The following is a 12,694-nucleotide window of genomic DNA, read 5'->3' as shown; positions in this document are numbered from 1 at the left end:
GCCCAGCTCTGGCAGCCCCTTTCTGGTGAATGACAGGCAGAGCTCTCCTGTGTGTGTTCCCCTGCCTCCTCCCCCTTTGGTGGAAGAACAAAGAACAGTGATTCAGGGCCCTGGGAGCCTCATGGCCCCTTGATACCGCAGCACCCAGGCAGAGGTCTCTGCACACATGGGAGGCTCCCCGCCTCCGGACACACCTCATCAACGTCAGCCTGGCATCCGCCAGTGTTTGCACAGCTCCTAAGTGCTCTAACTGAACCCTCACTGCAGCCCAGCAGGTGGACACTGCTTCCCCATATTTCACAAGAGGAGAGTGAGGCTCAGAGAAATCATGCAATCAGTCCCCAGTCATACAGCTAATTATAGCTGAGCTGGATTTTGATGCAAAACGAAGACTCTGGTACCAAAGCCTTGATGCCTTTTCAAGATGATAAAAGGCTCCTAGGAGCTCCTGGGAAATTGAGGCATACGACTTTGCACACAGTTATATTATAGATTAGTGTTTACAAGTGCTGCTAATGGTAGAAGACACTGGTGTCCTTCGCCAGGCCTGGCTACTTCCACCCCCATCACCCGGACACTCCAGGTAGGGGATGCCATGATCTTCCAACACACCTGGTTTCAGAGTCCCATCTCTTAATTCCCCCAGGGAAGCAGGTGCTGGACAATAAGGCCTGGGGATCTTTCCTAGAGCTCCCCTAGACCCAGGCCTCTCAGACCAGCTTCCACCCACTTCACAGGCCTTGGGCTGACTGAGGCTGGGGCTGCTGGCCTGGCCCACATTCACCTCTTTGGGCCTCAATCATCAAGGCTGTCCTGGGTTAATGGGGAAATCCCTTTTTCAGGAAGTTGAGAGAAGACATAGTCATTAATAATGGAGATTAGGTGCTAGAACAGGCCAAAGGTCAGAACTGGAAGAGAAGAACCCCTCCCAGTACATAAATGAGCGCCTACCCCACCACCAGCAGGACTTTTCACTCTTACACAGACGTGGACACAAATAAAAACCCAAATCATTGGAAATGGGTAACTATACATATTTTAATAAGTCAAAGTCTGGAATCCTAAACCTCAAACGATTCCTTAGAAAACTCCAGAGAAGACATACATTTGAGTACAAGCAGATTCACTGATCCCCATGTATGTTTTTTTACGTATACTGAAGGGGTTTTTTTTGTTTACAGAGGGGAGGCGAGGGGTGGGAGGGGTAGGTAGGGGAGGTGCAACAAACTAAACTCCTAAGGTAGAGTTGGAGGCTGAGTAAGGTTAATGGTAAGTTTCCTAATGAAAGGACACCTTCCATGTTGCTACAAAGTGTTTCGTTCTGACCTGCCATCACAGTAACCTGAAATATAGAAAACAAAGCTATTAATGACAGAAAGATGGACCCAGTATTCAATATAGTCAATATTAGGATGGCTGTAGGGCTTGGCATTGTTCAAGTGCCTCTTGTCAGGGGACAGCTAGATGTAGCTGTAATACATAAACATCTTCGAGGTTTTCTGAACCCTCTGATTTCTCTGGGGGAGAATGGGGTATGGTCTGAGAGCAAAGGATCTACCGTATAAAGTAGTGTTCTTTCTGTCTTAAATTTGCCTCATTGCATTTCAAAGAGATGAGGGTAGCTCCTCCTCATTCAGGAAGTGAGGGCTACTCTTTTAGCAATTTTATAGAATGTTCACTGTGCCCTGTCATATGTCACCAGGTGGTGACACAAGGGGCTTCAGAGTCACACGACAACCTTGGCTTGCATCTGACTCAGTTATCTACTGAATATCTTGGGCAACCTTTGTAATTTTTTCTTAGCCTCTGTTTTCTCATCTGTAGTATGTGGATCATGAGAAAACCTACTTCATAAGGTATATCCAGGGTTAGGTGAGATGAGGCAGGCAAAGGACTTGGTGGGGAGCCCAGCTGGAGTGCAATCCTTTGCCTGCCCTATATTTAGGCTACCCCCAGGTGAAGCATCAAAATCTTATTTATGTGTTTGGTCTGGGTTCATATCTGTTTGGTGTAGTGTGGGTTAGCTAGTTAGATGACCAACAGAGAAGTTCAGTTTTGTCCTCTGTTTTCTCTTACAATTTAGCATTATTCTATTTGGATTCTGGAATGCAGATTCCCATGGGAATGTCTATTCAAAATAAAATGTGCAGTCTCCTCCAAAATGCTACTGGTTTTTAAATCAAGATTAGCCAAGGGTGATATTCATAAAAAGATTCAATGGGGCTTCCCTGGTGGCTCAGACAATAAAGAATCATCTGCAATGCAGGAGACATGGGTTTGATCCCTGGGTTGGGAAGATCCCATGGAAAAGGGAACAGCTACCCACTCTGGTATTCTTGCCTGGAGAATCCCATGGACAGAGGAGCCTGGTAGGCACAGTCCATGGGGTCACAAAGAGTCAGACATCACTGAGCCACTAACCCTCTGGTCTGGTCGGGGAATCTCAAAAAACGTGAGAAAACCAGCTAGTCAACTTGCCTCTCTTTAAGTGTTTACACCAATGGCCACATTCGATGCCCAGCTCTTCACTGGGGCCACTCAATCCCCAAACAATATTAATTCGGTCAAAATGGTTTTTTGGGCAGCGCAGCCAGGAGCAAAATCATGTGACTACACAGTGGGCCTGAGGTAGCAGATAAAAAAGGAAAAGACTGTCCCCTTTACTTAACTAAAAGGGCCAGGGTTTTGGATAAAAAGGTTTGTGCCCAGTCCTTCTGCATCAGCCTCATGAAAAGGCCAGTGAAAGACCTGGTTATGAAGGACGAAGACTTGGACTCAGAGGGGCACCCAGGCTCCCCTGTTTTCTTCTGCATGCAGATGTAATGCATCTCAGGGCCTGCAGACCCGGGGAACCTGCTCCCACCCGCCACTCACCGTTGTGAGGGATCAGCCGGTACTGCCTGGCCAGGCACAGCTCCTCCTGCCTCTGCCGCACGATTCTCTGCACTTCGGGGGAAAAGCCGCTGGGGTCTCGGGCGAATACGAAAGAGTAGCTGTCAGCGCAGGTGCCATCGAGGTTCAGGAGGCGGCAGGAGTACTGCAAGGCATAGGTCTCATAGTCCGTGTCAATGATCCAGTGGTCATCGTCTGCAGGGCAGAAAGCCACGGGGCCTCTGTATCTCCTTCAGACACTCAGATGCCAGGGAAACTTAGCGCCGGGCCCCAGAAACCAGCCACTTCCCCAAACTGGGTTCAGAAGTTAGAAAGCAGGAGACCACAGGGAATTCTGACGGCAATTAGAAAATTGGGACCATGAGAGAGGAGCTTGGCCTTCACAGGAAAAAATCCTGGAGCTGGTGGCAGGGGCGGGAGGGACCACATTTGCTTTAATGACTGTTTCTCTCCCTGATGATAAATGTGATCGTATCTTTCATAAGAAGAGCTGAGAATGTGGACCCATCAAAACCACAGTCTAGACCTGGCTACTGTTGTCTTCTCCATCTACCCTCTGACAGCATCTCGTGCCTCTGTGGCTGACGTTGATGGCCACCAACACGCGCCATCCGCAACATAAGCATGCGTCCATTGCATTGATCTGTATCAGCCAGTTCCCGGCCCTCTGGCTACCCACACGGGCCTCCTGCCTCTCAGTCCACTGGGTGATCTGGTTCATGGCCTTTCTGGCTCCATCCTAATTCTGGCTCGGTGACCTGACTCACTTCTCTCTCCAGGCTGGCAAGAGGGTAGAATCTGCCTTAGGGGCATAAGATGCCCACCTTTCGACATCAGATGTTCTTCTTAGAGAACTGCTCAGAGCTCTCTTGACAGGCAGAGTTGAGCCCTTGAAGAATTTAGATTATATTTCTTCCTAAGACTGGGATGTAAGCCATGCAGAGTAAGTGTAAACAAAAGTGGTAATAAGGTCAACAAAGGCAGGATGGGAAACCACGTTCATAAGAATGCAGGTGAGAGGTTTGCCATGGAGAAAAACAATGGGGATAACACCTCTGTTATCCAAACACCTCACATTTGGTAAAATGTGTCACATCTCTACTTAACATTCTTGTTGATATATAACCATGACCAGGATTTTCTGAGCACTTAGTGTCAGCTATTGTGCTTTCTCAATTATTTTTCACGGTGACTCAAAGTGCATTCTATCATCCTCATTTTCCAGATAAGAAAACTGAGGCACAGAGAAACTAAATAATTCACCCAGGGTCACAAAGAGCAGGACAGAATTGAGCTCTGATCTGACTCTGGAGCCCCCACGCCTAACCTCTACAGCACACTGTCTCCAGGCATTAAGTAAACTGGGGGCCACAGGGGATAAGAAACAGGAGACGCTAAGCCTCTGTGTCTTCATTCCACACCCAGGTCATGAAGCAAGTGATGATCTCTGCTCTATTTCATGTCCTGTGCTGGAGGAATGCAGAGGAACCCTCAGCTCCCAGCACTGAGGGTGTAAGGGAGATCTCTAATGCTTGCCTAAGTCACTTCTGGGTGTGCCTCTTGGCTCTGAAAACCCCAGGAGTCCCTGCCAAGGAGGGGCTCAGCCTGAGACCAGGCCTTGCAGGAGAGCTGCACCAGAGTGGGTGGTGAACCCTCTCTTCATCTCACTGCAGACCCTCCACGAGGAGGACTGAGCCACTCCTGAACCCCCCACGCTTTCCCACAGGGCGTGTCAGAGGCTGTGGTGGGAAGGGCCAGACATGACCACTCAGGGGTGGCCGTGTTCATCTGTTTGATAAGATGCAGATTCTAAAAATTACTAATCTTCTGCCCCCTGGTATCGATTTTTATAGTCCATTATCAGAAGTTTATCTTTTATCCTAAATAGATCACTTTAGGAAGTTTTGCTGAGTTATTTGAAAAAACTTTTATTATCTCTAAGGATAAAAGCTTTCCCCCTTGTTGAATAGTAAGTCCTTTTATAGAGTGTACATCAATACTGGATGAGCAGTTTGATAAAAGATATAATTTCATCTAACACAACTGTAGAGGAAGGCGAGGAGCGTGTGCCCTGAGTACATGGGCTACATGAAAGGACATTTTGCCCTGGCTCACCACGCTAAGCGTCCCCCTGAACAGGCCCTGGGGCCTATTTCCCAGGAGAGCGCCAACAATATTTTGTAAAATTGTAAAAGTTGATTGTATTAGGTCCCTGCTGTTCAGGACCACCTAATTTTGACCCGGGAGCTAGAACCTCCGGCTTCGGACACTGTCTCTCACAAACTTGTTTGCATGACCTTGGACAAAGCACTATCTTTTCCCCTCTCCCCACCCCCTTTTTTTGGCCATGAGGCACGTGATATCTTAGTTCCTGGGCCAGGGATCAAATCTTCACTCCCTGCAGTGGAAGTGAGGAGTTTTAACCACTGGATCACCAGGGAAGTCCTACCACTGCATTCTCTTGACTTCAATTTATTCATCTGCATGTTGAACCCCCTTCAGAGTGGTAACTCTCCATCTTTAAGATTCCATGATGGAACTTCCCTGGTGTCTTGGGGGGGAAATTAAACAAATTAAACCCTCAGGTTTAATCCCTGCTGGGTGATCTAAGATCTCGCGTGCCATGCAGCATGGTCAAAAAAAAAAAAAAAAAGTAAGATTCCATGATATGCCCCTCTGGCCTGCATTATTCTCTAGGTACCAAGCAGACTCTGGATTGCAGCTTAGAAGAAATGAGGAAAAAGTAGAAAGAGCATGTACATGCATGTTCCCAAAAATTTGTATCAGGTTAAATTTTAGGATGCTCTTCTGAGAGTCCTTAACACTCTGCTCCCCATATGAGTTTCAGGGCTTGGGAGAAAGGGAAGAGGTCACTGTCACCCAGAACACTGTGCCCGGCTCAGACTCTCAGCACCCAGCATGGGCAGGTAGGGTACCTGGGAGTGAGCCAACCTTGTGTCCTTTGATGAGAGTCTCTGAGCCTCTGCTGTGGCGTTTAGCAGTCAAGCTGTTTCAGGGATTCAGCCCAAAGAAATGGAGGAAATGCAGCACCGCAGCACCAGGCTCAGCGGTGATGTGAGCTGGGTCTTGAGGAGGTGGGAGGTCTAAGCAAGGGGAAGGCCACACAGGCTGGCACAGGCGGGATGGGTAACCGGCAGGAGGTGGTCAGGTGACAAACCCAAGGTCCTTTTGAGCTTGGGCCAGGTTTCTGGGCTGGGAGAGGGGATGGGAGGTGGTGAAGGGGCCTAGCTACTTCCAGCCTCACCCCTCCAGCCTCCAGCCGAGCTGAGAGTTCTGGTTACTTACATTCTTCCCTAAGGTGCCCCTGGAGAAGAAACAAATGGCTATGTATGTCTTCGATCCCCCTCAAGACAGTCCTACCGATCTGACTACTCACTTCCTTTCTGGAGAAAGGACGCTACGCCCCAGTACTTCATCTTGAACTTGGCAGGGTCCTCAGTGTCTGTGAAGGTGCCCACCATGTCTGCACACACGTCCCAGTTACTGCAAAAGCCAAGGGGATTCTAAGCCAGGCCGGGCAAAGGGCTTCCTCCCCCCATCCCACCCCGGGCGCTCTCTTCCCGCCCCAGTCGGGGTTTGGCGCTCAGCCTGCGGACCCTGCTGCGCAAAGAGCGCAGCCTCCGCCCTCCCCCACCCCCGCCCCCAGAGGTCACTGACTTTAAAAGACGGACTCGGCCCTTGGCCGTGGCGCTCATGTGGCCATTCTCGTCCACGGAGAACTCGGCGACGATGTTGTCTTGCAGAAAGAGGCCCTCGGGGTCCTTCTTGGCCATGGCGTACCAGGTGCCGGCGAACTGGGGAAGAGAGGAGAGCCGGGTTCGGTGTCCGGGAGAGCGTGGCCGGCGTCTGGGAAAGGGGAACGCGGGGCACCCGGGACACCGGTACCTACGCGAGCCTTGTCGAAGTTCTCCTTGACTCGGAAGCTGCTCACCCGGCAGTCGCGCTCCGCTCGGGCGCTGCCCAGCGCCGCCAGTAGCACTAGCGCCCACACCCACTCCATCTCGCTCGGGAGTCCGCCCTGCGGGAACTGCGCGCCGTGAGCGCCTGGCGGCTGGACCACTCGGCCCTCCACCACCGGTCCCCAGGCTCCATCTTGCCCGCGAGGGGCCCTCCTCCCGCCAGCCCCCCGGGTTCTCATCCCGCCCGCCCCCAGACCCTCATCACACCCATCCCGGGCCCCCATCCCTCCCGCGCCGGCCCCCCATCCCCCCGGGCCGCCGCTCACAGTCGGGAGCTGCGCGCAAGCCTGGCCGCGGGTCCGAGCGCGCGTGGAGCCAGCAAGGCGAGCGCGCCGCGGGGGCCGCCCGGCTGCTTTATAGCTCCGGGGGGAGGGGGTCGCGCTTTCGTAACGGCGCGGGGTGAAAGACCGAGGGGGAGGCGCCGGGGCCGGCGGGCCAGCACTTGCATAACGCGCCCTGACTCACCGCCGCCCGGGCGCAGGGAGGGCGCCTTGGGGCGAGAGCCTCCCCTCCAGCGCCGCCCGGGGCTGGAGCAGCTGCCGCGCGGGGTGGCCTCGGCGGAGCCTCCGCGGCGGCGAGCCGCGGGCACCAGCCCTGGCCTAGTTACCCGGCGCCCGTGCCAGCGGCCGCCAGCTGCGGCCTGGGGTGGCCTCGGGGCCCTGTTGCTCTGGCTGGAGGCTCGGGTAGGTCTGGCGGGAAGACCAGACCGTGGCCTCCCAGAACGAGGGACATCTGCGATGCTGCCCGGGCGCGTTAGTGCTCGGGCCTGACCGTGCCAAATTGGCCCCTCGGTCCTCTGAGGACTAGCTATGCAGGAGTTTGGGACTGTTTCCGCCACATAGTTTTTCATTTTATAAAGGATGCCTTTTACTCTCTTTCAGGGGAGTTGTGGTGCCCTTGGATCAATATTTGTTCTTTAGTTTCAACATCTTTAGAAGTATTAAAACCCTCCCTGTTAAATATTCTCCAGAAACGCAACCCTGGTCAGGACAGGAAATATTTTAGCAACCTCGGTGGTCGCCTACTTAGTCTGTGGCACTTCGCTCAAACCACTTGGTAACACACCTACCAATTGTTTATGCTGCCATTTGATTTCAGAGGCAGAGTGGCATCTTGTTTTGTTTCCAAACCAGCTAAGGTGAATTGACTGTGAGCGGAGGAGAGGGGGAGGGGAACAAACGTCTGTGACGTCAATGGTCAATTAAGTCGAAATGCTGTGACTGGTTGTGTGATTTTGCCCAGTGGCACAATTCAGGGCCATGTTTTTCTCTTTCCATTCAGAGTTAGAGCTCCTCTAATCTGATCCAAGCAGTCGGAAGACGCAGCTTTGGACCGAATGAGAATTAGGGATAGGGCAAGGAGGTATCACCTTTTTGTAAGATCCCTTCCATCAGTTGTGTCCCAAATTGGAAAAGACCAAGGTGAATTTGGTCCATTTTGCTACCGCCAAACCTGAAATAAGAGAGGGTGGAGGTGCAGGAGGGTGGCAGCCATACAGAGAAATAAAGAGTTGATGGTCTTTACAGGGCACTGGGATTACTTCTGAGCCTCCTGAAAAAAAATACCTGTGGCTCCTGCCACCTTCCTGTGACCCCTTGGGCCTCTCCCTGTCTGATGGTCTGCTTTCACTTTCCACCTTCCCCTCCACTCCTGTTCTCCATTTGAGTCTGGAGATGTCTCTGGAGTGCCAACCTTGATGCAATTAACTCCTTACTGCCTCCTCCTTTCTGCTAAGAAAGCCCTGTTTCAGGCCTACCAGCTAACTAGGAGCTCTTCTGGTGAGGTCAGTTTTATCACAGGATGTATAATCCCAAACAGAACTGCACATGGAACAACGGACTGGTTCAAAATTGGGAGATGGGTGTCAAGGCTGTGTATTGTCACCCTGCTTATTTAACTTATATGCAGAGTACATCATGAGAAACGCTGGACTGGATGAAGCACAAGCTGGAATCAAGATTGCCAGGAGAAATATCAATAACCTCAGATATGCAGATGACACCACCCTTATGGCAGAAAGTGAAGAGGAACTAAAGAGCCTCTTGATGAAGGTGAAAGAGGAGAGTGAAAAAAACGCTGGCTTAAAACTCAACATTCAGAAAATTAAGATCACAGCATCCGGTCCCATCACTTCATGGCAAATAGATGGGGAAACAATGGAAACAGTGACAGACTTTATTTTCTTGGGCTCCAAAATCACTGTAGACAGTGACTGTAGCCATGAAATTAAAAGATGCTTGCTCCTTGGAAGAAAAGCTATGACAAATCTAGACAGTGTATTAAAAAGCAGAGACATTACTTTGCCAACAAAGGTCTGTATAGTCAAAGCTATGGTTTTTCCAGTAGTCATGTATGGATGTGAGAGTTGAACCGTAAAGAAGGCTGAGCACTGAAGAATTGATGCTTTTGAACTGTGGTGCTGGAAAGACTCTTGAGAGTCCCTTGGACTGCAAGGAGATCAAATCAGTCAATCATAAAGGAAATCAACTCTGAATATTCATTGAAAGGACTGATGCTGAAGCAGAAGCTCTAATACTTTGGCCACCTGATGCAAAGAGTGACTCATTGGAAAGGAACCTTGATGCTGGGAAATATAGAAGGCAGGAGGAGAAGGGGACAACAGAGGACGAGATGGTTGGATGGCATCACTGACTCAATGGACATGAGTTTGAGCAAGCTGTGGGAGATAGTGAAGGAAAACCTGGCGTGCTGCAGTCCATGGGGCTGCAGAGTCGGACATGACTGAGCAAGTGAACAACAACAACAACAACGTAATCCCAAACAGCTCCAATAAGTTCTGCTTCAGAGCCACTCCTGCAGGGATGCTGTGTGTGGCCATACATGTAGTCATTACCTATGCTCACTAGTTATAGGTAGGGTCCCTTTCTATCTCCTGTCCAAAGTGTGGTTCCCCTCCTTGACATCCCAAAATAGAGGTCTATCCACCTCTCCTCCAGTACCTCCAGTGATGGAGAGCTCCTGGCTGAGCCCAGTTGCCTTTGGACTTTTATGACTGCCAGAAAGTTCTCCTAATACTCCCAGCCCTTGACAACTGTTTCTCCCAGAATGATTCTTGTGATCCTTGCTTATGCTTATGAAAAATAAATGTAGGGGATTTCAATGCATTTTTATGGGGATTGTTTTTGCATCAGTATGTTTTAATGTATTTGTTAAATGCTTAAAAGTTGATATAACTGTTCTTCCTCCCCCACCTCTCTCTCTTTTAATGATAAATTGTAACCTTCAGTGTCCCAGATACCAGCAAAGAAAAACAGTTTATTTTGGCATTCTGTCTCAAATTTCTTCATGATTACAAACATGTGAGTAGAGGTCAACTGGTGTTTTTTAACTTTGGTGCTTTGAAAGCTATCCTCATAAAATATTTTTTTTTCAAATATGCTTATATGTGTGTATAATATCCACAGGAAAACTGTTCACAGTGATTACATGTGTGATAGGATTAGGGATATTTGAAAATTTATTGTTGATTTCTACCTTTTTAAAAATTTTCCAAATTTTCTTACAGTGAAAATATTTAAACAAATACTCTTCTTTGCAGACTTTTTTCTTCTAGAAGTAAAATTATGGTCTAAATTACATCTTGTGGACTGTATATAATATACACAAAAGTTCATTTCCTTATCTGCATCATGGAAAGACAAATCATATTTCTCTCACCTTGGTATGCATCTCACTCCCAGCTTTTCCACAGGATTTATCAAGAGACTTACACAGAGTAGATGCTTGATCAGTAGATATTGACTTAATTTGTTTTACTTAAATCAGTCACTTTAAGTAAGCTTTATAAAATATTTATTTAAAAAGACCCAATCAGAGGTCAGTCTTTCTAAAAAATAATTTCCAGGATTTATTAATTGCAGCAGGGAGGGCTAGCTGTCCGTTCACCGAAAAAGTTTTCACTCCCCTTCCATGAGGGCTGGAATTGTTGCAAAGAGACCACCCTGCTAGAAGACAACCTCCCCACCCCACCACCACCCAACTTCCTACAGTTCTGTAAGGCCACATGCCTATGTTCTGGTCAGTGGAATGTAGATGAAAGTGCTGAGTCATTCCCAGATGGGGCTTTTAAAAGCTGCCTGTCTAATAATTAGTCTTTGATGTCTGTCTTCCTTCATCTGCAGTCTGGTGAAGCCTCTCTCAGCCTGGGGATCCCACCCATGATTAACTTTATGTGAATGAGAAATAAACTTCCATTCGACTTATGCTGCTGAAATTGGAAGTTACTGTAACAGGAGCTGGTGTTACCTTAACTAATACAGCAGCAAGTCATTAACTCCTGGGAAATATTGAAAATATTTTGCTGTAGTAGAAAAAAAGGATGAATGTGAGAAATTTGTGTCCTTAGCCTCATAAGAATTAAGCATGTCCAACCAGCTCCATTTTGTGCAAACTAATGTTTACATCCATATCTTGACAGAGAAGCCAAGAGAAGTTACAAACAAGGAAGTCAGGTAGCATTTATCTTCTGACTGCATTTAAAAGATTCCAAAATAATTGGTGGGAAAAAGGAAAGATTAGTTATTCAGTCAATGTTTTCAGGTACAAAGAGTCAAACTAATTTTTTTTAATAAGGACTTTTCCCCAGTGGTTACAAAGCCATCAGTCAGTTTCATCAATTTAGTTGAAAGTAATATGGATTCCATCATATAACTTATCTGTGAGATACCTGGTCATACCCATCAATTAGGTGCAGGCAGAAACTGTCATGAGAGCAAATGTGCCAGGTGAGAGGGCCCTTGGCAGGTTGACTACTGGGATGTGCCTGAAGTCACTGCTATTAGGGGGTGTCTTTGAGTGATGAATAATGGCAGGAGCAGAGAATCTGGCTAAAGTGGAGCTAAAGAGTGGGTCCAATATAATGATTCAAAATGCACTTGGTTAATCCAGCATATTATTGTTAGTTTTATGACAGTGCTTCAACATTATATGCATGCTATTAATATTTTGGCTGTTAAATAAGCATTACCTCCTGCAGAAATAGTTAAGTGTAGGGGAAAATTTTAGCGATGATGCAATTAAATATTGTATGTGTTCATGAATGTAGTATACTATTGAAAAATGGAAATTTGTTAAGTGGAATTTTCATTTAATTCTTGTATTGGTGTTTAACATTTTATGATATAGGTGTGATATAGGTCTAGATTTTAAATTCCTTAAAGAAAAAGTCCTGTGTATTCCCCTATAGCAGCTATGGTACACTTCATGGGTGCATTTTAAAATTCATTCCTATTTGAATTCTTAGTTTGGGGTTGGTCACCATCACTAGCTATGTGACCTTGAGCAACTTTATTTCTTTATGCTTCAATTTGTCACCTGTAAAATATTATAGTATCCTCTTCATAAGATTATTGTTGTGAAGATATCCTCTTCATAAGGTTATTCTCTCCATAAGGTTATTGTTATCCTCTTCATAAGATTGTTGTTAGAATGAAATGAAATATGTAAATAAGGGTTTTAGAAAGGTATCTGGCACAGATTATTTATTATAGTGTTAGTTATTTTTATGGTCACTTTATTACTACCTGTGGCTTATCTTTCTAAAAATATTCTGTGTAAATGGAATAGAGTTTCCATACCAACCTAGTTACTGTGTCAGAGATGCTTTATTTAAACATAATTGTCAATGTCTGTACTATCTCAGATATTGGCCTTTTTTTCCTCATTCTTCCCACCAGTTAATGTTCTAGTTTTTTTTTTTTTAATTACATTTTAAACAGACTGGAAATAGTGACACAAATGGTGAAGTTTAACAAAATCAGCAATTACTTTGTAACATTAAAAATTTATTCTAAGTGCTCTGC

At 47.3% G+C, this 12,694-nt stretch overlaps 1 protein-coding gene across 2 annotated transcripts; it reads right to left on the bottom strand.

Annotated features, from left to right (window-relative positions):
* Nucleotides 1-1,013: 1,013 nt before the first annotated feature.
* On the bottom strand, nucleotides 1,014-7,230 carry RBP4 (retinol binding protein 4). Of its 2 annotated transcripts, none has more exons than XM_020908505.2 (6): nucleotides 7,139-7,230; nucleotides 6,803-6,940; nucleotides 6,571-6,707; nucleotides 6,290-6,396; nucleotides 2,875-3,087; nucleotides 1,014-1,342 (listed from the first exon to the last, which is right to left on the bottom strand). In XM_020908505.2, exons 2-6 carry the CDS (start codon nucleotides 6,911-6,913, stop codon nucleotides 1,305-1,307), a joined length of 606 nt encoding a protein of 201 aa, XP_020764164.1. In that variant the 5' UTR covers nucleotides 6,914-6,940; nucleotides 7,139-7,230; the 3' UTR covers nucleotides 1,014-1,304. The 2 variants fall into 2 exon arrangements, with proteins under 2 accessions (XP_020764164.1, XP_070320216.1); XM_070464115.1 differs by having other exon boundaries at nucleotides 6,803-6,931; nucleotides 7,139-7,156.
* Between the last annotated feature and the right edge of the window lie 5,464 nt (nucleotides 7,231-12,694).

Source organism: Odocoileus virginianus, unplaced genomic scaffold (genome assembly GCF_023699985.2).
Source record: "Odocoileus virginianus isolate 20LAN1187 ecotype Illinois unplaced genomic scaffold, Ovbor_1.2 Unplaced_Contig_15, whole genome shotgun sequence".
In the NCBI taxonomy this organism is placed as follows: Eukaryota; Metazoa; Chordata; class Mammalia; order Artiodactyla; family Cervidae; genus Odocoileus; species Odocoileus virginianus.
The sequence above is the reverse complement of the archived record's forward strand: the minus strand, read 5'-3'. Positions and strand labels throughout refer to the sequence as shown.

Coding starts and splice junctions, on each gene's coding strand:
- RBP4 (XM_020908505.2), bottom strand. CDS start 6,913: ATGGAGTGGGTGTGGGCGCTAGTGCTACTGGCGGCGCTGGGCAGCGCC. Junction 6,708..6,802: donor AGAACTTCGACAAGGCTCGC/GTAGGTACCGGT, acceptor TCTCTTCCCCAG/TTCGCCGGCACCTGGTACGC. Junction 3,088..6,289: donor GTCCTTTCTCCAGAAAGGAA/GTGAGTAGTCAG, acceptor TCTGCCCTGCAG/ACGATGACCACTGGATCATT.